This window comes from Microcaecilia unicolor, chromosome 12 (genome assembly GCF_901765095.1).
Source record: "Microcaecilia unicolor chromosome 12, aMicUni1.1, whole genome shotgun sequence".
Lineage (NCBI taxonomy): Eukaryota > Metazoa > Chordata > Amphibia > Gymnophiona > Siphonopidae > Microcaecilia > Microcaecilia unicolor.
Genome location: NC_044042.1, coordinates 38240685 through 38263327, shown reverse-complemented (window position 1 = coordinate 38263327; position 22643 = coordinate 38240685). Strand labels below are relative to the sequence as shown.

Sequence of the window (22643 nt, the reverse complement as noted above, 5' to 3'; positions counted from 1 at the left end):
GATAGAATAAGGTTTGATAGGATAGAACACACGCATGCTTGATCTTGATTTGTCCTTGACATTTTCAGGGCACAGATCGTAGAAGTCTGCCCGGCACTGGCCTGGTTCTCCAACTTCTGAAGTTGTCATTGAAGCCCCACTCCAGCCCATACAAATCTGTCCAGCCATGATCAAGGCACAGACCATAGAGGTCTGCCCAGCACTGGCCCCACTTCCCATTAAAATTATAAGATATTCAGTTGTTCAAGGTACCATAGGCTTTTTCAATCAGGTAAGTTTTGAGAGTTGAACAAACATTTTTTTTCAAAGATTTTATTATTGAAGTGCAGAAGAGGGGTGTTTTAATTAGCAATGGACAATCTGCTACTGGCTCTATTGGTATCAATAACACTAAAATGGACTGCAACCATGGAAGCCTACGGCTTTTCAACAATCTCTACAGTAGCTGTGCAGGTTTTCCACATTTGCTCTTACCTGGAACATGTGATGCAGAATCAACTGTGGTGATGAACTGAGATCTGATAGGATCATATCCAACATTACCAGCCACAGGTAATACCTTTCCAGTCTCGGTGTGTACAAAGAAATCATCAGGAACTGGCATTAGGTCGTTGTTGGCCAACAGCATGACAGAATCAGGATTTGGGGTTAACAGTCCAGTGGTATGATTAGTAAAGATGGCATCTACTGCTCTTACAGAACCATCTGGGGCTGGAAAAACAAAAAAGCAACCAACAGGTCTTTAGAAGGTCAGTTTTATAATTATTAGTTATTATTACCATTATTCGTGTTGTCTTTCTTATTACATTACGTTTTCGTACTCATATTAATCTTGTTTTGCCATCTTAGTTCATTCATTTTTTTATATATTTGGATATTTTCCATCACATGTTTATATATACTTTGATGGTTATCATTACTTTTATCGGTTATTATTAATTTTATCATTTATTTAGTATGATATTTATTATCATTGTTATTGTTATCATACACATGTTTTTATTGTTTTTAATTTTGTTTTATTTATTGTTTTGTATGTAGTGTTTGACCCCTGAGGCAGACGGTAAAGCCGTCAAAACACGGTCCCGTGCCAGGTCACATTTGGTGCTAATAAAGTCACTTCAATCAACCTTGCCTGTTGAGATTTCTTGGTCCACCCCTACTTCTTGTTTTTTTGGCTGGGAAAAAAAAAGACAAATGTGGGAAACAGATATCGTTATGCTGCAGTACTGTAAAGTAAAGTTCTAGTGGCCATATGGACCCAGTAGAAAACTGGAATTTCTTAGACAATGATGCCTTTTAATGGAACAACAAAAGAGATTGTAAGATATTAAAGAAGAATACAAACTTTTAAGATCTCACAGGACCCTTATTTAGATGGACTGAAGAAAAGAAGCATATGATGGAATAGAAAACTCAAAATTAGTTCATTAGAAGTCAACATCTTAGAAACAGCAAGTCATTATGAAGTGTCAGTTTTGGAAAGAATCATCTGGAGTTTCTTAATCTATGTCAGTACCACAATATAATGGACATACACCTTTTTTTCTGATGGGTCATCTCACAACAATCAAAACACATTGGATACACCTTATCATAATCATACTGCAAAATGGTATATTAGTGATGCATTAGTGGCAAATATTGAGGTCCAAAATTCAGCAGAGCTCAAAGATACCCAGATAAAGATAAATTAACCAGATTTTAAAGAAGATATATGGAAAAGTCAGTGCTGCTGAATATAGCTGGTAATAGATAAACAGGTATTATTATCTGGATACTTTAGGTTTGTTGTATCTGTGGCTGACTTATCTGAATAACTTTAACTGGAATTGCTACTATCTGACTAAAGTTTAAACCTATCATGCCATGTCTCCAACTCTTCCTCATTTTACACAGATAACTTTGGCTGGACATCGAGGTGGCTGGCCAAAAATGCTCCTCAAGCCAAAAAACAAAAAGCACCAAGGGCCTCCAAAAAATGGGGATTGGAGTCTTTAATCATATGTTGAAGAAACAGCACTTGAATGGACCCGACACAGTCCATGTTTTGGCGCACAGCGCCTGCCTCAGGGGTCTAATTGGCTTAAACTACTTTGACTCAAGTTTGATTGATAACAGTCGGCCTGACATCAAAGAGTTTAAGCCAATTTGACCCCTGAGGCCACGGACCGTGTCGGGTCCATTCAAGTACTGTTTCTTCAACATATGATTAAAGACTCCAATCCCCATTTTTTGGAGGCCCTTGGTGCTTTTTGTTTTTTGGCTTGGTTTTTTGTCTGTGCCTTGCTCCCTCTCTTGATCCCACAGTGGCCACCATTTTGTAAAAATGTGGCCTCCATGGTCAAAAAAATCTGGATATTCAGTAGCAGTATTTGATTGGTGGCTGCCTGCTGAATACCCGGATTTTTCTTGATTCAGTTATCATTAGTTTATGGTTCCATGATTTTTACATCCTCAACATTTAATGCTTGGGGGAAATTTTTGTTTATACTTAGTGTGAGAGTATTTCCCCATTATAGGGTTTTGCACTTTATGAATACCTGGATAGAGGTGCCAAACGCATCCAGAGAGCAGCTGCTATAGGGATAACTTATCTGGCTAGATTTAGGATCGCATTTTTGCTGGACTAAGTTATCTATCCTGGTAGTGGAACTGAAAATCACCTCTACCCGGATAACTCTAGTCTCTACCCAGGCACTATTCGGAGAGTGGTGCCGAATCTCTGTTTCGGTGAGATATATCAGGGTAGCAGGTAATGCAGCATGTGTATCACGTCTCTAGACTTGAAGGAAGACCAGAAGCCCATTCGGTGCACTCCTCATGCTGATTGAATACAAAGAAGCTCCATCTGTGTAAATAGATCCACTCAGAGATAATGAGGCAGAACACTCATTCACTGTGACCCTCAGACTGTAATTGCTGCTTTACAAACTGTGCACCACTTGTCAAAAGGCAATAATAAAGAGATTTTGGATAGACCATTACGATATGCTGGCTTGACTTGATACTGTTGATACTGAATAATCAAGGATGAAGTCATTTATTCTTTTTAGACAATAATTCCCAGCACTTAATGGGAAGAATCAGGCACAAAATGAGAGGACAGTTATACCAGAGCACTTACCTTAAAACAGGGGTTCTCAAACCAGTCCTCAGGACACACCTAGCCAGTCAGGTTTTCAGGATACCTATGATGACTATGTATGAGATAGATTTACAAACAACGGAGGTGGTGTATACAGATTTATCTCATGCACATTTGTTGTGGGTATCCTGAAAACCTGACTGGTTAGGTGTGTCCCGATGAGTGGGTTGAGAAACCCTGCCTTAAAAGTACTGTTCCAGTTTGGTTCTCTGGTAAGAAACTGTGTCCTGATTATTCCTACAGGGGGAGGTGTTGCCAGGGTTGCCGAGAGGGTGGGGCAAAATTCCCCAGGCCCGGGCCTCCAAGAGGGGCCCAGTGCTGGGGTCAGGCCGCTGGCGCTGCAGTCCCCGGTCTCACTTGCCTGCCTCCTTGGCTCCGGGCCCCCTTCATTCAAAGCAGCAGTCGCAGATTGCGTCTCTTCTGGCCTTCCCTCCCTGTGTCCCGCCCTCGCGGAAACCAGAATTTACATCAGACGAGGGCGGGACACAGGGAGGGAAGGCCAGAAGAGACGCAATCTGCGACTGGTGCTTTGAATGAAGGGGGCCAGGAGCCGAGGAGGCAGGCAGGTGAGACCGCAGACTGCAGTGGCGGGGGGGGGGGGGGGCGGCACGGGGAGCGACAGGAGCGGCAGGGCGGCCTTGCCCCGGGCCCGGCCTAGTCTCTCATGTAAATTAAGTAGGGTGAATGTGTTACACTTGTGACGTCCTTCAGGCTTTTGCTCAGGAATTGACCTAATAACTTGTGGAACTGGAGTTTGATAGTAGAGATTCAGGTGCCAATGCACTAAAGTCCACAGAGACAACCGCTTGCTATTTCCACCTCGGTAAAAGTTACTGAGGTGGAAATAGGGAGCGATTCCCAAACAAAATTGCATGCAAATGAGCAGCTCACAAAAATAGTGAGCAGCTTGGCAGGGGAAAGCTCAGTGCTCGCTAAGTGTGGCTGCTATGCTCATGACCAGAACAGTCAAACAGCCTTCACTTCTACATGGCTTTCATGCATGCCAGCTTTACATGCCAGAAACAACCGGTGTGTATGAAAGCCGTATAACATATCTGTGCCATGGGACACACCACCTCCTCCAATGATGACATTGGCAGTGGGGGAATGGCAACCAGATTGCCCCGCTGGCTGTGGAGGGCACGGGGGACCACGTTTGCTGCACCCGGCGGTGACCAGACAGTGCTGAAGTCAGGCTGGAAGGAGGGAGTGCTGTGTTCCCAGTCATGCCTAACATACAGCCCAGAAACCCCCTACCATAGCACAAGAGGATGGAATCCAGCAACGTCAGCTGCTCAAGGAAAGCAGGGAACAGCCGGGAATGACCATTTTTGTTACAAACCCTACTGCACCAACAGCTCCAGACCTGTCGGGAAACTTTGCACACTCCAGCAGGCGATCTTTTCTGTGCCTCACTGGGAATATGTTTGTGCATCGCTCGGACAGCTAGTAATTAGCTGATTTTAATAGATTTGAATTGGCTGGTCAGTAACTGATAAGGCAAACAGTAAAAGCCATGCTTAATCCCTTTATGCATTACACCCAAAATAACGTTTGCTTTAGACCTGTTACAACCAATCTAAAGCAAACTTTGGAAGCATGGTAAGCTTTGTGCATCTGGACCTCAGTGCCATTTTAAAATGACAGGGAAAGAAGGACATTTGTTGTTTTCTTTTATGTTGATTCTCATCCAAAATGGTTTTCATAAACAATGCAAAGTTGTTCTGTTTCTTTCGTGTTTAGTACTTGCCAATTAATGCAACAATGACAGAAATTTTAAAAATTAAATACAGAGCAAAAATTAAACAAAATATATATTTTTTCTGTAAACATCCCTATTTGATAAGTGATGTTTTTAAACACCTGCTTCAGGTGTTTTTGGATTATACTGTAAGGTCAATTTGTGAACCACAAATCTTGTTGTTACTCAACCTTCCTGGGCTCTGATTATGTTTCTGAAATCAAAGGTCACTGCCATAGATATGCCAAGTTCTTTACAAACCCGAAAAAGGTTTGTGCAGGGTAGGAGAAGTAAGAAAGGAGGAAAAACTACAGGTTTCCAGTGAGATGGATTAGATATGTTCTGGGTGATGTTCAGCCAGTGACAGTGTTTTTTTAAACGCCTACCATCACCGGCTAAATTAGCCCAAGATATTCAGTGCCGGGCCATATGTGGACACCAGTACTATATATTCAGGGCAAATTTTTGATGTCCTGGCCACCAGAGCTTATGTGGATCCTAGCCGATACTCAGCCAGGACCCACATAGCCAAGCGGGTGGATTTAAGACAGCCTTTGAGCTGTCCTAAATTCATCCGCTTAGCTATGTGGGTGATGGAACTAAATATTGGCTGCACCCTTCCCAAGGCTGCCCAGTACCACCCTTCACCTACTCATTTTTTTTTTTTTGGGGGGGGGGGGGAGTTGGTCAGAACCAAAATTCAGTAGCACTGCCCAGTTTTGGGTGGCCTTGAGCAATTTAAGTGGGCAGGAGCCAACATACTAATTGGAAATATCTGTAATTACCAAATAAGTCTTGTTTGGTGAGAAGGTTAGTTCTGTCCTTACTAACAAGGCTTGTGCCTGTTCCTTCCCCTAGCACGCCCCATGCTTTTAGGCGGTGACACTCCTTCATTGTAGCGATGGATATTCTGTCCTGTGCAGCTTCCAGGTGACTCATTAATCTGAAAGCAAGAATGAAGATCAGTTCTTGATCGGCATCATCCATGATTTATATTAACCCATTTGGGGTGCAATTCTATAAATAAGGTGCTAATGTTTAGATGCAAAATACGTGAGTAAATGATTAGAATAATGGCATATATGCATCATCCTATCTTTGTTTACCTCTCCATGTTCCCTTCTCCAGGCTAGGGCTTTTCAGCTTGGAGAAGAGACGGCTGAGGGGAGACATGATAGAGGTATATAAAATAATGAGTGGAGTGGAACAGGTGGATGTGAAGCGTCTGTTCACGCTGTCCAAAAATACTAGGACTAGGGGGCATGCGATTAAACTACAGTGTAGTAAATTTAAAACAAATCGGAGAAAATTTTTTTCACCCAACGCATAATTAAACTCTGGAATTTGTTGCCGGAGAACGTGGTGAAGGCGGTTAGCTTGGCAGAGATTAAAAAGTGGTTTGACGGTTTCCTAAAGGACAAGCCCATAAACCGCTACTAAATGGACTTGGGAAAAATCCACAATTCCAGGAATAACATGTATAGAATGTTTGTACGTTTGGGAAGCTTGCCAGGTGCCCTTGGCCTGGCTTGGCCGCTGTCGTGGACAGGATGCTGGGCTCGATGGACCCTTGGTCTTTTCCCAGTGTGGCATTACTTATGTACTTATGTAGCTCAGCAAAGAGCTCTGATGCTTCTACTCAAAGAGGTTTAAGGAGATGGCATCACATGACGAGGCTGAATCTGTAGCCGCCATCTTGGTACACTCAAAACAAAGCAAACTATTGGTCCACTCCATGTCACACATAGGCAGTCCTTATGTACATATCCTTAAAATCCCACTATTACTATGTTTACTACAATTTGTAATATTTTCCTTCAAGACTTTTACTATTTACTATGTAAGCCGCATTGAACCTGCTATGTGTGGGAAAGCACGAGGTACAAATGTAATAAATAAATGTGTGTCAGTGGCATAGCCATGGCTGGGGGGAAGGGAAGACCTTGGGATGGTGTGTCTGGCATCTCTAGCCACAAATGACTTGGAAAGCAGGGCCTGAGCTGGAAAGCAAATCAAATGCACAGCATGACGGTTCACAGAACTTGCCACTGGGTTGACCCCAGACTATTCTACTCTATTCCTGGTATTTCTATCCCGCTAGTTTCCCTTTGGGAGTCATAGCGGGTTACAGACAACATTCAATACACATTTAAATTTCAAGTTTCAAAATAATGACTAAACAAGAAAGTTTTCAAAGCCTTCCTGAACAAATAGTAATCTGTAATAACTCGAAGTTGTGTAGGAATAGAGCTGCACAATTTTACTGCAAAGTAACTGAAAGAGCTGTCAAAAAATCTTTGATATCGAATCTTACTGACTGCTGGAAAAACTAAATTCAATGAATAATTTCATCGAGAATGTAGAAAATAAAACTAGAGAAATATGGTCTGTAGAGCAACATCCATAGAAATTCTGTCACGTCCGCTGCTCCCTCCGGCGCCTCCGCCGCGGGGGGCGGGAACCGGCGTCCTCCGCGACGAGGGGCGGCGATTTGGGGGCCGCGGCGGGGAGCTGAGGCCCGCCGCGGTGATGGCCGCTCGGTCCGGGGCTGAGGCCTGAGGCCGGCGATTGCGGCCGCCGGCCTCTCGGTCGCCGGCCGGGGAGGAAATGTTCGCGCTGGAGGAAGAGGTGGTGCCCAGGCGCGTTGGCCGGCGTTCTCGTCTCTCCTGGGCGCGGGGGGTTGGAGCTCCGCCTCTGAGGTGCTGGATTGGGCAGACAGAGCCAATCTGAAGGGCTCTGTCAATAGCCAGGCCCAGGTTGGTTGGCTATACCTGCGGGGGCGGGGCGGCTGATGCTGTGCAATACTTAAGGATGAGACAGAGTCAGAACTTTGCTTCAGGTTCTGTTCCCGAGGCCTGTTTCTTGTGGTTCCTGTGTTTCTCTGCGTTCCTTGTTCTGCTGGTTTTTGACCTTTGGACTGTTCCTGGTTTTCCCTGCTCGCTGCCTGCCTCGACCTCTTGCCGGATCTTGACTTCGTTGTCTGCTGCCTGCCCTGAACTTTGCCTGTTATCGGATGTTCTCTTTCTCCATCTGCCCGCTGCTCTCCTGGTCCCTGTCTGGGTCAGCTCGGCACCCCACGGTTCCTGAAGTTCCGTTGACCGCCTGCAGCTGGGGGCTCAACCCTTGGTGAACGGCGGTCGCCACGGGGGAAGACTTGGGGTTGCACGGCTGTTCCTTAAGGTCCCTTGGGGCCTTACGGGACCTAAGGGCTCACCGTCCTTGCACACGAGACAAATTCTTATGAACCAGGCAAGCCACGTACATTAATTAACATGGCTACCATCATGGCTACAGATAATGGGCCCTGTTTACTAAACCACACTGTAGGTGTGGAAATGTTTTAGCCTGCGCTAATGAAATCCCATAAAAAGTTAGCGCACCTTCAGCTTGGCTTAGTAAACAGGGCCTACTGTTATATATTGTGTCAGTAGTAGTGGATTGAGTCAGTTGTTGTCTGGGTATGGGATGCAGATGTTATTTGACGTGTAATGTTTTGTGTTTTAAAATGTTTTATGATTTTTATTGTACCCCACCTAGGTATAGGTGGGTTATAAATGTAAATAAATGAATGAATAAATAAATTACAATGGATAGCTGAGCTACAACCAGATATTTTAAAGGATTCTCCCTTCCACTGAAGTCTTGCACATTCTGGTTCTGTTTGAAAAGACCACCTGGAGCCATCTAATGCAATGAATAGCAGTAATTCTCAAGGAATGTTTGTAGCATACTTCTTTCTTGCTACCATTTTTGAGATAAATTTCTGCAAAAAGTATTGCTATCATTAATATTACTAATACAAAAATACTTTTTTACGAATTAAAATCATACATAAAAGGAAAGGGAAGCCAGCAGGAGAAGAATGATAATAGATTGAATAATGGGAAGCGCATGGGAACACAGACCCCAGTAATGAGTATGCAAAATAGGAGACAGGAGGGAGAGGGTTAGGGTAGGGGGTAGGGGGTAGAAAGGTGAGCGAGGGCAGGCAAATTCTGCACTGGTGCAGTCACACTGAAGGAACAAAGATGTGACTGAGAGGAATTTTTTGAGGCAAGTAGGATCAAGATAAGGGATGGGGGATGGGAGGGGATCATATTCAGTTCTGTTATATAAAAACTTGATGATGTAAAATGAATTGATGGTAATGCTTGTAAAATAATGAGCAACAAGTTTGTATTGATCTATTCAAATAAATATTTAAATATAAAATTACACACAATAGAAAAGATTTTATAAGCATACACTTCTCACATATTCAATAACTTGGTTAAAGCATCATCCCGGGATTCTATATAGCACAACTAAAGTTTCATAAGCAAATCCAGTTGTATTCTGGATTTGTGCATACAACTTAATTAGTTAAAAAGACAATCGGCGTCGCTAATAGCCACTTAACAAGTAATTGGCACTAATTAGACTTTACACGCAGAACTGTATAAGCATATTCTATAACGTGATGTATGTAAATTCTAAGTCGCTTAGTTGAAAAAGGGGCATGGCCATGGTGAAATTAGGCCTTACCTGCTAATTTTCTTTCCTCTAGACCCTCCAGACCGGTCAAGACGCTTGGGTTATGCTCGCCTACCAGCAGAGGGAGACTGAGAACACTAACTTCAAACTATGTACATATAACCTGTGCCTAGCCACCTGACGTCAGTATCCGCTTAGCAAAACAGAAAACCAAAAACCTGAAAACGAGAAACAAAACCCCTGTACCTGGAAAACCAATAGTCAAACACCAACAGTGTGCTTCCACAGACGGAACGTCCAAACGTCCCGCTCTGTACTGTTTTAGAGTCAAAGAAATTCTCTCCGACCACACTAAACTTGAAAGAATAGTCATAGCAGAACACGGCTCAAAATCACTTCTGATAATACACACTTCTGATAATACACAGGGCGGGCTCTTGACCGGTCTGGAGGGTCTAGAGGAAAGAAAATTAGCAGGTAAGGCCTAATTTCACCTTCCTCTTCAACCCTCCAGACCGGTCAAGACGCTTGGGAAGTACCAAAGCAGTAGAAACTTACGGGTGGGACCCTCGAAAAGCAGAAGACAACACAGCCGCTCCAAACCGAGCATCCTCTTTTGCCTGAACATCAAGTCTGTAATGCTTCACAAAGGAATGGATGGAAGACCACGCCGCTGCCTTACAAATATCCTGCGGAGGAATAAAACTACTTTCCGCCCAAGAAGCAGCTACCCCCCGAGTAGAATGAGCCTTAAGCACCGAGGGCACGGCACGGCGTTTCAACAAGTACGCCGACGCAATGGTCTCCTTCAACCACCTAGCCAGAGTAGCCTTGGAAGCTGCTGCCCCTTTTTTGGGACCTCCAAACAACACAAACAACCTATCCGATGCTCGAAAATCCTGCGTTCTGCGCAAGTACGACCGTAAAACGCGCCGTACATCCAACTTAGCCAGCCGACGTTGCGTAAGATCCCCAGCGCGATCCCCCAACACAGGCAAGGAAATCACCTGGTTTACATGAAAAGCCGACACCACCTTAGGCACAAAGGAAGGAACCGTCCGTAAAGTCACTTTCTCCTTAGCAAATGACAGAAAAGGCTCCCTGCAAGACAGAGCCTGAAGCTCTGAAATCCTACGCGCCGAAGAAATGGCCACCAGAAAAACCGCCTTCAAAGTAAGATCCTTACATGTAATGGATGCCACGGGTTCAAACGGAGGTGCCACCAACGCCTCCAGAACCAAATTTAAATCCCAAGGCGGAACCAACGGACGACGAGGCGGCCGAATCAACTTCACTGCCTTCAGGAACCGCCCCACATCAGGAGAAGCCGCCAAGGAAACTCCCCGAATCTTACCTCTAAAACAAGACAAGGCAGCCACCTGCACTTTCAGGGAAGAGAGCGACAGTCCCCTCTCCAAGCCATCCTGCAGAAAATCCAAAACTTCCACCACCGAAGCACGCAAAGGGACATAAGACCGCTCTTGACACCAGTTCTCGAAGGTGCGCCACACTCTCACATACGCCAAAGAGGTAGACCTCTTGCGAGACCGCAACATCGTATCAACCACTCTGGGTGAAAACCCTTTCTTTCTCAACCGGTGCCTCTCAAGAGCCAAGCCGTAAGCAAGAACGGAGAGGGATCTGCCATCTCTATCGGCCCCTGAACCAGTCGCACCCGAGGCCCCAAAGGAATCGGATCCTGCACCAGTAACCGCATCAGATCTCCGTACCACGGACGCCGGGGCCAATTGGGCGCTATCAGAACCACTAACCCCGAGTGACGACCGATCCGCTGTACCACGCGGCCCACCAGCGGCCACGGCGGGAACACGTAGAGCAGCTGCTGAGGTGGCCACGGAAGCACCAACGCGTCGATGCCCTCGGCTCGAGCATCCCTTCGACGACTGAAGAACCGAGGGACCTGCGCATTGTCGGCCGACGCCATAAGATCCAACACTGGCCAACCCCACTGCAACACTATCTGCTCGAACACGGAGGGATGGAGAGCCCACTCTCCGGGATCCAACGTATGCCTGCTCAGAAAATCTGCACTCACGTTGTCCACCCCTGCCACGTGTCCCGCTGACAGACTCTGCAGATGAACTTCTGCCCATGACAGCAACTCCGTCGCCTCTACCGCTAACCCGGGACTCTTTGTTCCCCCCTGTCGATTTACATAAGCGACGGCCGTGGCATTGTCTGAAAGAACCCTGACTGCCTTGCCGTCCAGAAGACTCTGAAAGGCCCGAAGAGCCAACCGAATAGCTCGCGTCTCCAGGCGATTGATGGACCAACTCGCCTCCTCCAACGTCCAACGCCCTTGGGCCACCTGACCCAGACAATGCGCCCCCCATCCTGACAGACTCGCATCCGTGGTCAGCACCACCCAGTCTGGCGTGTCCAACGGCATGCCCTTCGCTAGATTCGGAGAGAGGAGCCACCAGCGAAGACTGCCCCGAGCCACCTCCGGCAGGGAGAGCCTCTCCTCCAAACTCTGAAACTGAGGAGACCAGCGAGACAACAACGCTACCTGTAACGGTCTCATGTGGGTCCTGGCCCAAGGTACCACCTCTATTGATGCCGCCATCAGACCCAGCACCCGAAGATACTCCCGCGCCGACGGCGCCCTCTGAGCTCGGAGCTGCCGGATCTGAGACCGTAGCTTGGAGATGCGAGGCGCTGTCAAAAACACACGGCCTCTCTTCGTGTCGAATCGGACTCCCAAATATTCTAGGGACTGCGACGGAACGAGGTGACTCTTGGCCAGATTGACAACCCAACCGAGCGACTGCAGAAAGGACACCACCCGACCGGTGACCTCCTCGCTCTCTGCTTTTGATTTGGCTCGAATCAACCAGTCGTCTAGGTACGGATGGACCAAAATGCCCTGCAAACGCAGCGCTGCCGCCACCACTACCATGACCTTGGAAAAGGTGCGAGGCGCTGTCGCCAGGCCGAACGGCAGAGCACAAAATTGAAAATGTCTCCCCAACACCACAAAGCGAAGAAAACGCTGGTGTGCCTCTAGGATGGGGATGTGCAAGTAAGCCTCCGTCAGATCTAAAGATGTCAGAAACTCTCCTTCCTGAACCGCTACAATGACCGAGCGCAGCGTCTCCATTCGAAAGGAAGGAACCTTCAGAGCCGCATTGACCTTTTTGAGGTCCAAAATGGGCCGAAAAGCATCCTCCTTTTTGGGAACTACGAAGTAGATGGAATAACAACCCGTACCTCGCTCTCCTGGAGGAACCGGAACTACTGCTCCTAACTCGACCAGACGCGCCAAGGTCTCTCGCACTGCTCTCGCCTTGCGCCTGGAATGACAAGGGGACACGAGAAAGAAATCGGGCAGAGGACCGTCGAACTCTAACGCGTAGCCGTCCCGCACAATCTGCAGTACCCACTGATCTGAGGTGATCTGGACCCACCTCTGGTAAAACAAGCGCAAACGAGCCCCCACGCGAACCAGAGGTTGGGCCCCCACACCATCATTGCGAAGGACGGGACGCTCCGGGCGTTCCCGACGAGGAACCTCGCCCTCCACGGCGGCCACCTCGAAAGGACTGAGTTCTTTGGAAAAAACGACCCCTAGTCCCCCCGGAGGACCTGCCAGGCCGATATCGTCGAGCTTCCTGAAACCGTCCGCGCACCGCGGACCCCCTAGCAGCCTTAGGACGAAGCTCCGGAAGACGAGGAACCTTAGTATCACCAAGACCCCTCACCAACTTATCCAACTCTTCCCCAAAAAGCAAAGAACCTTTAAACGGCAGCGAACACAGCTTTGCCTTAGAAGCAGCATCAGCCATCCAGCCCCGCAACCACAGGGCCCGACGAGCAGCCACCGCCAGGGTCATGTTCTTAGCCGAAGCCCGTAACAAATCATACAGTGCATCAGCCATGAAGGACGACCCCATCTCCAACCTTGCCAAATCTTGAACCATTGAGGCCCTATCAGCCGGCGGGCTATCCAGCAGCCGCTCCGCCCAGCGGAAACAAGCCCGGGCCACCAGGCCTCCACAAACCGACGCCTGCAGCGCCAACGCAGACAAATCAAAACTCCGCTTGAGAAACGTCTCCAATTTCCTGTCCTGCGGGTCCCGCAACGCGGCCCCCCCATCCACCGGAATGGCCGTAGCCTTAGTCACAGCCGTCACCACGGCATCTACGGTTGGAGGCCGGAGGGAATCTCTATCCTCCTGCGGAAGCGGGTACAACTTAGCCATGGCCCGAGCCACCTTACACTGATCTTCTGGAGAACGCCACTCTTGGGTAATCATTTCCCTCAGATCCGCGTTCATAGGGAAAGTGCGAGATACCTGCCGAATCCCCTTCACCAAAGGATCCTGCGACCCGGCTGTCACTGGAGCTGACGCCTCAAACTTGAGAGTCGATGACACCTGCTCAATAAGTTCTGCCAACTCATCGCGGTGAAAAATGCGGACCACCGAAGGGTCCTCCCCAGGCACAGCAAGCTCCTTCTCATAACCAGCCAACGGCCCCTCATCCTCCTCCAGGGGACTAAAATCGCCCTCTGACTCCGGAGGGGAAAAACTTTCCATGTCCTCCGACCACTCCAAACGTGGTCTCTTAACACTGGCACCCCCCGTCCCAAGACTAGGAGGCTCTGCTCGCGTCGGCCCCGCCTGCCAGGCCTGGAACAAAGACCAAATAAAATCCGGCGGGAAACCCATCCGACCAGGACCGTCCCCCCCAGAAACACCGGACAACTGACTGCCCAAAGGTCCTCCGACCAACTCCGGGCCTTGCGGTGCCGATTCCAAAATGGCGGCGGTTCCCGCCAAAATCGGGACCGCCGCCACGCTACCAGACTGAGACACTGCCGGCTCTGGAGGGCCCGACGCGGGAACCTCCGCCGCTAACACCGGCGGAGCGGAGGAAGAAGACTTCGGTTCGCCACAGAAACGGCAAGAACCGCCAACCACTTCAACCCCCCGGCGCGCACAAAATCTACATCGAAGCGGCTTTCCCGCCATCGCGCCTAAACAAACAGCTGACAGCCCACTCACCAGAAGCCTGCAAAACAGCGCCCCAAAGCAGCTGAACACCCCTGGCACCCCAGAATGCAGCTCACTCAGCTCTCCACACCGCTTGGGCCTTCGATCTGTGAGAGATCTCTTTCTTTTTTTTTTTTTTTTTTTTTTTCAACAAAACTTTATTGCAGCCTGAAATTGAGCCCTGCTGCTGCTAAAACTAAACGGCACTCAAGGCTGCAGCACAGGACTGCAGCCGAGGCACAAAGCTGCCCAAAACGGGAGAGCCAGTTAGGGGGAGGGACCCGGCCACCCGGGTGTGACACCCCAAAGGGGACAATGGCAGGCCCCACCGGACCCACCAACCCCCAGCCCACTAAAGTCTTCCAGGCACAGAGGATAAAACTGAAAAACAGACCAAAGAAGCTCTAAATAATCTCTGAATCCTACCAGACCGGACAAGCTGCACAGGTTGCTTGTCTACCCTCTGCTGAGACTGAGAAGATACTGACGTCAGGTGGCTAGGCACAGGTTATATGTACATAGTTTGAAGTTAGTGTTCTCAGTCTCCCTCTGCTGGTAGGCGAGCATAACCCAAGCGTCTTGACCGGTCTGGAGGGTTGAAGAGGAAGGGTGGGTTTTGGGCATTTTGAAAATCTATGCTCATGGTTATAGAATGCACCAGGTCCACATGTAATTTAGGCGTCAGAATTTACACCAAGTTTTACTTGGCATAACTGCCCTTAACTAAATTTAGTCACGCAGATGCGCACTCGGCGTATTCTATAAACTGTATGGACGTTTAGGCTTATTCTATAAAGTACGCCTAAATTTAGGCATACTTTATACAATAAGCCTTGCCATATTTCATTTTGGCAAAGATCTTTATGGCATCATATATAGAGTCTAGTCCCATATGTAAGATAATAGCACATAGCATTACCGTATACCACTCAAAGACATTTTTACTGAACTGCATTCAATTTATGCAGTCAGTGAGGGTTAGCTACTGAAATTAAGGTATGGCAGCTGCAAAAGTGCTGCAAAATCTTTTTGGAGGATTCTCAGCTCATAGGAGAAGGCAGCCATGCTGCTAACACAGGAAAAATAACCCTATAGTGTATTAATGGCACAGCTGCTATCATTGAATGCAGTCAGCCATGCCTCTGGAGGTGTAATTAACTGCACCAGATTATTGGCTGCATTATCAGTTAACACATGGTCAACACCTGCATGTTAACTGCAAGGAACAATCCCTGCCCATTCCATACGTACCCCCTAATGAATTTGTGCATTTATTTTTATTTATTTATATTTTGCTCACACCTTTTTCAGTAGTAGCTCAAGGTGAGTTACATTCAGGTACTGGATATTTCTCTGTCCCAGAAGGGCTCACAATCTAAGTTTGTACCTGAGGCAATGGAGGGTTAAGTGACTTACCCAAGATCACAAGGAGCAGCAGTGGGATTTGAACCAGCCACCTCTGGATTACAAGACCGGTGCTCCAACCACTAGGCCACTCCTCCACTTTTGTTCTATTATCTTCTGTGCACGTTTTGCATTTAGGACTAAATTCTACAAATGACTCAAAAAATCAGTGCCAGAAAAAAGTGCTAAGCACTATTCTTTAAATGGTGCTCATACTTATAAAATAGTGCCGGGAGCTGCGGCTCTTTTTAGGCATGGCCATTTGCACCAGTGAAGCCCTGGTGTAAATCCCCATCCCTAAATTAGGTGCCGATTCCTTTTATTCTACAACAATGCACATTGTGATAAGGCAGGTAAGCAGGGACACAGCAAAGAGCAGGGCATCCCAAAACTACCACATCCAGAATTCACTGGGGGATGGGGAGAAAGGGGTGGTCCAAAAAACCCGGGAGGGATTCTCAGCAAAAGCGGAAGGGAAGGTAGCCCAGGGAATAGAGAGCTATTTTCCCAAGTTACCAGTAGGGGGAGGAAGAGCCATGAGGACGCCCAGTTCCCATGGCTGCATAATCAATACCAGATTCCTGCCAGCTGTGAAAGGAGGAGGGGAGATTTTCTGAAGGCTCTGAAGCAGGGGGAGGGGAGAGAGCAAGGAGGAGAGGAGGAAGCTGAGTTGCCTGAACTGATGGATTACAAGGAGGAGGAGCTGGATATGCCGGCTGAAGTGCCAGCCCAAGAGGAGACAGCCAGGGTTGCCAGATGGGTGGTTTTCCCGCCCAATTGGGCGGTTTTCCGCAACCCGCCGCTGGAAACTTTTGCCCGCGGCGGGTTGCGTTTTTTTTGGGCTCGTTTTGTTTTTCTGTGCGGGTTTTGGGGCGGTTTTTCGGCCGGCGGGGGTGGGGCTAATGGCGACAGAGGCGGGGTTTGTGACGTTTTGGGTGGGGATGGTTGATGTATTGGGCGGGGCGATGATGGTGAGGGCGGGGCTGATGACAGCGGGGGCGGGGGTGATGACGGAAGGGGTGGGGCTGATGACGGCGGGGGCGAAGTGATGACGGAAGGGGCGGGGTTGATGACGTCGGGGGTGGGGTGTGTGCGGTTTTTGGGCTGTTTTGTGTGGGAATTTTTTTTTTTATATGGCAACCCTGGAGACAGCCAGCATGGACTGGGAAAATACTCAAGGTTAACCTCTCCAGCACAAGAGCACGTGGGAGGCCACAGGTGTTTGTACTGTGTAGAGGGAGGTGTGCTACCAGACTGCTTGTGACAAAGCTGGTGGAAGTGCTGGAGAAGGAAAGATATGATGTTCCTAGTTCATATAATTTTTTCTCTACTCTTGGAAGGTTTGTTTTTGTGGAACTGAATTTTGGCTAAAAGACTGAACTGCACTTGGCTAAATGCTGAACTGAACTTTGCTAAATGCTGGGTGAAATTCTGCTAAAAGTAGAACTGAACTGTGCTGAAGACTGAGGGGAACTGGGCTAAAGATAAGCCGGAGTAAATAAGGGAAAGCAGAACTTTGCTACCAAACAAAAAAAAAGCTTCCAACATAACAGCCCCTGACATAACAGCCACTGCCAAGCCCACAATATAACCCTTGACAAGTTAGCCGCATGATAAAAGGGCCTGATCAGGCTGCCCTGAATATGGGACCGCATTTTTTTCCTAATAATATTACCTTGCCAAACAGGATAAGGTTGGTAAGACTATGAAAATGATGACAATATTGTGTTTTTTTTTTTAAATTAGCATGTTGATGGAAGAGTAGTTTCTTGAAAAAGCAAAACAGATCATGAATACCAGTTTCTAGCTATAGAATTTTGTTTACTTATATATGCTTTATGCAATTGAATGCTGGTAGGAGTCGTTATCACTGAAGATTTCAGTTGTAGTTTATTATATTTTGTGTGATGTTATTTTTTCTTAGGGGGCTATTTTGTCAAGGGTTATTTTGTGGGAGGGGCCATTTTGTCAAGAGCTATTTTGTTAGGGTGTGAAATGTCAAGGGTTATTTTGTTACAAGGCTGTTTTGTCAGGGCTGTTATGACTGGGTGCCCTTCCAACACCCCAACGTGGTGTTATTTTTTGCAGTGGTAAGGCAATTTTGTTTCGGGTGCTCTTTTCTGGGCATTAGGGAGGGATACAAAATGACCTCACTTACATGAGCTTGACTACATTTGCATGTTAACTGTGCTAGTGTCTGGCACACTCGTCGTTTCTCGTGCTAGACCATTCTGTTCAGATAGATACGGGCGCTAGTATGGCGCTAATGGCCTCTAGCACCCTCGTTTACTTTTGAGCATCGGGACCTTAGTGAGAAAAGTGCAAATGCCTTTCTGAGTTTTCTAAGCTATAGTTCTTAAAATTACTGTATGGCTCATCTTTCCCTAGGTGTTCCTGTACTTGTACGACTGGTAGCGCTGTAGAAATGTTTTGCAGTAGTTAACCGATGTTCACCGAAAGGTCATGAGACTCCACCTCTCCTGACCTGCAGGAGCTTTTGCTCCTATGTTTGAGTTGTTATACACTGTACCTTAGGTGATCTTTATTAGGCTGCAGGGCAGTGCACTCTCCTGGTGCCACACTGTCTTTTAGTACCTCTAGCAGTCTCACGCTCTCTCTCAGGGCGGCATAGAAGAGCACAGACTGTTCTTCGTGGCACTTCATGTCATGCTGGAGTAAGTAGAGTTGTCTGCGCACAGTTTCTTCATACTCTGCAGCAAGCTTCCTCCTCCTTGTGATTTCCAGTTCGACCTGAGAGAAAGCAGAGGCTGAAATATTAGGGTTGCAACTGGCTCCACATTTTCAGGCCAGGCCGGTGCAGTCCTGATTTTCTCCCACCACATGCATGTTCCTATAGGCTGCTTTTCTGAGGGCATGTCAAAAGGAAATCAGAATTGCAAGTCCCCACACAGAATGGGAATACCTTTAGGATATGAGTGAACTGTCCAGAGAATTTGGAGCCTGTTGGCAATAAAGTGTTGACAATGATCTACAGTCTACGCCATTTTACAGTACTGCGCTAAGCACCACAGTTCCCACATCACAAACTTTACAATAAGATTAATATTTTGTTTTAAATTTGAAACACCTTGTGGATTTTTGAAGACCGTTAATGATCCACCTGGAGACTATAGTGATGAGAGGGTGAGGGAGAGATCCCCAATTTTTTGTAAGATTAGGTAGTACTTAGGGATCCTTTTACTAAGGTACGTGTAAAAAATGGAATTACTGTCTGGGGCACGTGGTAGCCGGGCAGTAGTTCCAAATTGACGCATGTTTGATGCGCATAGGCGCCTATGTGCCTTAATAAAAGGGCCCCTTAAACTCCTGCTAAATTATTTCTTGGTCAAAAAATCTGGATAATTCTGTATCTTTGTAAAACCTCCCAGGAGCGGAGGAAGAAATTTTTTGCAATGTACCAGAAAGTTTTGGCTCTAGGTGGTTCTTTTTTTTTTTTTTTTGCTTTAATTTCCTTGTAAATGTTTGATTAGATTTCAGAATAAGCAGTTTGTCTTTTTTGAGTCAATTCAACTAAGTTCTTTTTTAAATGCTCACAATATTCTTTTATAGTGATAAGGGTATGATAGATTAGTAACCTCTTTGTGATACAGTACAGGCAAGTCACCATTCTTTCTTTTCTAAGTTTCTTTTTTGTATCATAATTCCCTTTTATTTACTAGTGATCTTGCCCCCCTCCCCACCCAACTTTTTTGTGGACCTGCGATTTAGATGCTAATTCTTGTTGATTATATTTTAGTAATTGCAGGGCCGTGCCCAGGGTCTCCGGTGCCCCCCTGCAGCTGGTGCCCCCCCCTCCAGCGCCCCCCCCCCCCCGAAAACGATCGCTACACTACCTGCCCTCTTCTCCCCAGATCCTTTCCTTTTTTTTTTGTTTAAATTTACCTCTGTCCGGCGGCAGCGTAGCATTAGTGAGAAGGAGGCGGCGCTCCCCCGCCCCGACGTGTCAGTCTTCCCTTCGCGCAGTGTCCCGCCTTCTTCTGACGTCATTTCTGATGTCAGAAGAAGGCGGAACTGAGCGAAGGGAAGACTGACACGTCGGGGCGGGGGAGCGCCACTTCCTTCTCACTAACGCTACTCTGCCGCCGGACGGAGGTAAATTTAAACAAAAAAAAAAAAAGGAAAAGGATCTGGGGAGAAGAGGGCGAGGTAAACATGGTGCAGCGGGGCGCCCCCCAGAGGATGGCGCCCTCCTGCCATGCTTACCTCGCTTACCGTGTTGGCACGGCCCTGAGTAATTGATTAGTGTAATTTCTAGTTTCTATTCATGGTTTACATGCCTGATGTATTTTTTTGAATATTCTATAAATAATTTTAAAAAACCTCCTGTTAAAAAGATTGTGAAGAAAAGGTAATACAATGTGACATAGGTCACTGACCCCCCCCTCAATCTATATCAGGCCACCTAAAGTTAAGTGCCATCTGCATGCTTAAATTTATCGAATACTGTCATCCACTTACGCTTGAAAATGGCAGTAAGGCACAAAGCGCTAGTCTATAATCGTAGCACGCAAATGACATTAGGCTAGATTCAGTAAATGGCTGGAAAAATGCCACTGAATGATATTCTGTAACGGCTATTCCAGGATCAGCACCCTTCAAAGAACAGCTCATAGCGCTGGGATCTGTGCTCAACTTTGGGCACGAGGATTTACACCAACTGAAATGTAGTATAAATCCTGGCGCGGATCCCCGGTATTCAGTAATATTATGTGCATCTTTGGTTTACGCCCCTGACCTGCCCATGCTCCTCTTATCACCACACCCCCTTTTGAGTTGCACGCTATAAGATTTGCATGTTCACATGGGAGGGACATGGGCAGGGCCAACATTATATGCACCCAGTTTACAGAATACTGTAATTTAAGCATGTAACTATCACGTTTAGGTGCTCATATTTATGCTGGCCATAGGCCTGGCATAAGTGGAGGTACTTAACTTACACTAGTACTCTATAAGAACACTTACCCACATGTGTGCTTGTAGAATAGACCTAGAGCTCATGTAAAGATCAACAAATGTGAATATACACAACTCCTCCACATATATTCAGTATTGCCTTATAATATCTGCTTGTTATATTATTACCATGTTTTCTTACTATAATGCTACCCAAGATCCTTCTGCAACACTAAATGTCTATTTTCTAATCTATTTCTACCATTCATGATCTATTGTAAGCCACATTGAGCCTGCAAAGAGGTGGGGAAATGTGGGATACAAATGCAATAAATAAATAAAGTGGGCATCTAAGCTGTGCCCCCTGGACTTCTGAGAGCATCAGAATCCAAGGTGCTGACCAAGGCCTGGACCCAAGGAAAGGTGAGGGAATTTTGCCGCCTTTTTCCTTACAAGAAAGTTGAGGAGGTGACTGCATAGACCAGTTCTCAAACCTGTCCTGGGGACCACCAGCCATTCAGGTTTTCATGATATCCTTAATGACTATGCTTGAGACAGATTTGCATATAATGGTTTGAGAACCACTGGCATAGAAGATATGATCAGTGTGCAGATTCTCTGGAGGGGGGGGGGGGGGGCAAGCATGCAGTTGGAAGTGCTGAGAGTCTATGATCAGAGGTGGCAAGCCCTGGGGGAGAGGACTTGCAGCTTGGACATTTTTTTCCTCAAATGAGTTGGTGTTTAACCATAGAGATGAGTTTGGGGGTCAGGAAATCCACAGTGAGAGAGCATATTTTGTGATAAGGGGTTTCACAGAAAGTGGAGAAAATAGACTTCTGAATAGGGTTTTACAAAAGCCAGGTAACAAGCAGAAGACTTCCAAATAATGCAACCAAAAGTTTCAGTTTCTAAATTTTTGCTGTTCTTTCTTTTTGTAAGTCTGTAATGTTCAACAGATGAACTGAAATAAAATTTTGATTAACCTAGTAAAGACTATTTTCACCCAATAGACTTCTGGAGTAGACCTTGATGAGTTTTTTGTTTGTTTGTTTATTGGACTAGACCTTGATGGGGGGGGCTGTTTATTGTTTAAATTGAATGCTTGCTAACCCTTGCTGGAAGATTCATGAGGAATGAAATGACTGTTCAGCAAGCTACAGCCTTGGAGGATAATCTCTTACCCCCATCCCAACCCAGAAAGAGGTAAGGAGAAGTTTTCCTCTCCACACAACCAGAGCCCCCAGGGCTGCCCTGAACATAGTCCTCTCAGGTACCCACTACAAAATCAACTCAATCGAGATAACTTTTCTTTCTAGGGTGTCTATTTCCTTATTTTGATTGTTTTACAGTGACACCACCTAAGTAGTGTGAGCTATTGATGCCTTGTTTGGGAATGAGTTGTGACCCAAGGAGAAACATGTAGTAGTCTTTGGGAAATGCGCTAGGTCTTTGGAGAGTGATAGACTGCAGGTAACAGGTCAAGCTCTAGACGGCACCAGCTAGTTAGAAGACTTTGATAAACTATTTTAGACTGCCAGAATGCTGCAGATTTGTGTGGTTGTCTTGTAGATCACCATGGAAAGTGATTAAATAAATTCAAGTGCCAGGGACTACCACAGAATGACCAGGTATACCAGTAACTTTGCAGTAGTTTGCACCATGTCTGTAAAGGAACTCTGTCTTTAATAATTGTCTTAGGGATCCTTTTACTAAGTAGCGGTAAAATGTGGGCTAAGTGCGCCCTTACAGGTCTTTCCCACGAGCTAAAGCCATTTTTATTGCAGCTGTAAAATGCCGATTTTTTTATTTCTCATATTAATGGCCATGCACTGTTACAAACTACAAAATGAATGAGGAAGAGAATCATAAAAATTCTATTAGCTTTTTTGAACAGGGAATAAATTTTCTGACCGACTGACCCTGATGCATCTCTACAAAATGCTGG

At 46.6% G+C, this 22643-nt stretch overlaps 1 protein-coding gene across 1 annotated transcript in view; it reads right to left on the bottom strand.

Moving 5' to 3' along the window:
- The window catches only part of LOC115482137, a 32966-nt gene that overhangs the window by 3680 nt on the left and 6643 nt on the right, over positions 1–22643 (bottom strand). Inside the window, exons 5-7 of the mRNA XM_030221709.1 lie at positions 18312–18532; positions 5675–5832; positions 475–711 (exon numbers count right to left, since the gene is read on the bottom strand). Of these exons, the coding sequence (XP_030077569.1) occupies positions 475–711; positions 5675–5832; positions 18312–18532 (616 nt within the window). The remainder of the gene's footprint in view (positions 1–474; positions 712–5674; positions 5833–18311; positions 18533–22643) is intronic.